This window comes from Protomyctophum bolini (genome assembly GCF_963924005.1).
Source record: "Protomyctophum bolini genome assembly, chromosome: 19".
Taxonomy (NCBI): domain Eukaryota; kingdom Metazoa; phylum Chordata; class Actinopteri; order Myctophiformes; family Myctophidae; genus Protomyctophum; species Protomyctophum bolini.
Window position 1 is genome coordinate 4,031,760 of NC_137880.1, and position 2,498 is coordinate 4,034,257.

General features: G+C 53.8%; 1 protein-coding gene across 1 annotated transcript; it reads right to left on the bottom strand.

Moving 5' to 3' along the window:
* Positions 1-1,360: 1,360 nt before the first annotated feature.
* Positions 1,361-2,250, bottom strand: LOC308333781 (nudC domain-containing protein 2-like). Its single transcript, XM_080790261.1, has one exon. It carries the CDS (start codon positions 2,232-2,234, stop codon positions 1,761-1,763), a length of 474 nt encoding a protein of 157 aa, XP_080646387.1. The 5' UTR covers positions 2,235-2,250; the 3' UTR covers positions 1,361-1,760.
* Between the last annotated feature and the right edge of the window lie 248 nt (positions 2,251-2,498).

Consider the following 2,498-nt stretch of genomic DNA (forward strand, 5'->3'; position numbering starts at 1 on the left):
ACCTCCTTCTTCTGACAGCTCCCAAAGTACACACAATGACACTATAGTTGTATTGACCATTGTGTTCACAATTATTACACAATTAAATTGGGGAAAGTAGTGCCAAAAATGTTACCTACTCTTTAAGGTCAGAAGGACAGTGGTAGTGTGTTGGTTAACCTTAGTGATGGACAGCCTATTCCTCAGCTCAGTGAAATCACAATACAGAAGATAGGCCCCAGCTCCCCTCTGTTGTCCAGATCGCCTGGTGCCAGTTGCAGCATTAAGGAGTGTGACATTACTCGCCGTGATCCGGCCATGTGTGTGTTGTGCATACGAACGTGGTTTAGCCGATCTCTTTGCTCTGACTGGCCGTGTGCCATTCAGAGACAGGTCGTGTGAGTGGAGCTGCACGTCTGTGCACAGGGGGTCGTCGTAAAGGTCATATGGCGTGTAATTCAGGATGCTGTAATTGTGAGCCTTTGTTGTGATCAGAGCCGGAGCCATACTCATTGACCATATCCACCATAATGTTCCGATCCATAACGACAGCACACTACAGATGAGCATGAAATCAATGGTGATAGGCCGATCCCTCTCCTGTCTGGGACGGGGGACAAGGAGGCATTTGTCAGCAGACTCATCTTGGACCACAGCATATATTTATGCCATTTCTTCCGGGGACACGTCAACGTTCAGCAGGTCAGGGGTAGGGCCCATGTCGACGTACGTCGTGTCTGATCCTTCTCCAGCTATCAGGGGTATCAGTGCAAAGGGTTCCACACAAAGGGGCCCCTGCGGCCTCTTGGAAAGGCCCCTGCGGCCTCTTGGAAAGGCCCCTAAGAACTCTTGGAAAGGGGATAGGCCGGAAGCATGGTGGTGGGGGCTGGCGTGGGGGAGGAGGGGCCCGGTAATTTGCTTGTGCGTGCGCGTTGGCTGCAGGTCGGTTGAACGGTGGGCCCTGGCGAGGCGGAGCCTGGCGAGGCGGGGCCTGGCGACCGTGGTGGGTCGAGGTCGTGACAGTCACGGTAGACTGTGTCTGGACTGTGGTGGTGGTTTGCTGTATGGGGCAAAAGGTGGTTTCCGTGGTTACCTGGTGCGTGCTTGTGTATGCCCCGTGCATCTCCGGACGCACAGACAGCAGCTCTGCCTGCCCTCGGGCCTCTATTCTGCGTCACTTGGACCTGGTGAAACCGCAGCCACCTGCCGTCTCGCCCCTCTCCGTACCTTCCTGTCTCCGCTCTTTTCCTCTTCGTCCCCTCCCTTTTGGCTCTGCTCTTTGTCAGGGGACCCGGCCGGGTCTGGATCTGACGACGCGGGCTGTGGGGCCTGCGGAGCTAGGAACCGCTTGCAGTGTTTAGCCACAACACTTTCAAAGTGTCTGAAGCAAACTGAACTTGTAGTTTTCAGTGAGCCAACCGCTCAAGTCAAACAAACTACATACCAGAGAACTGGCACTGCCCACAACCCAATATGGGGAAGTATGTGTCTGACCCCTACTCATGTGTTGACTACAAGGCTTCTGATGTAGATGTGTGAACGTGTCCTGAATCCTCTTCACAACTTGGAAGTTGATTGGAAGGCATGTTGTGAACTGTACAGGTTATGGCTTTCATCTTGACAGCCTGTATTACAGTTTGGCTGAAAGGCAAGTGCTGCTTGCCCTTGTAGAACGACGGTAGGATAGTTCGTCTCCACTTGACATAGATGTCCTCAGTGATGTCAGTTACTGTAGGTAGCAGAACATCTGCAACAGCTGGTTGATGATGTCACTACACCAGTCACTTCTGTAAAATGGAGAAATCTGGGCCACCACCAGCGAAGTTCCCAGAGATCTCTGCTCCGCTGAAGTCAAAGCCAGGATTCTCCCTCTGGAAGCGCTCCAGTGTGAGTTTCTTCTGCATCTGGTCCTGGACCATGGGGTCTGCGGCGTACTGGCCCTCTAGCAGGGACCCCCAGCAGTTTCCTGCCTGACGGTTGGCCTTCATCAAGATAATGCGGATTAGACTCTTGTCCTCCAGAGTCCATGTCCCCTCGTCAGACACAGTGGTCCCAAAAAACTTCCCCTTGATTATCTCTTTTCCCTTGACGTAAACTTCCATCTGTTTTGAACTCAAACTGCACTTGACCTCCTTTCCGGACGTCCCCTGTGGCACGTTGACTTCGACGAAGATCTCCTCCATGGTTTGGTACCAGGACCCCCAGGGGGTCTGGCATGGGACCACCCCACTCCTCTCCTCGAAATTAACCGACATGCTGCTGCTGCTGCTCCTGTTGTGGCGTTATCCATGTAGACGGTGGCTGTGGGAGTCCTGGTGACATCGCCTGCGGCGGTGACGTCATCGGTGGCGTTGGAGTGGAAAAAGGTGTCTGTCGGGTTGCAGAGGCATTAATCCACCGCCACAGGCAGGGGTAGACGTGCAAAACTGGATTAACGCCTCTGCAACCCGACAGACGCCTTTTTACACTCCCAACGCCACCGATGACGTCACCGCCACAGTCAACGTGCCGCAGGGGAC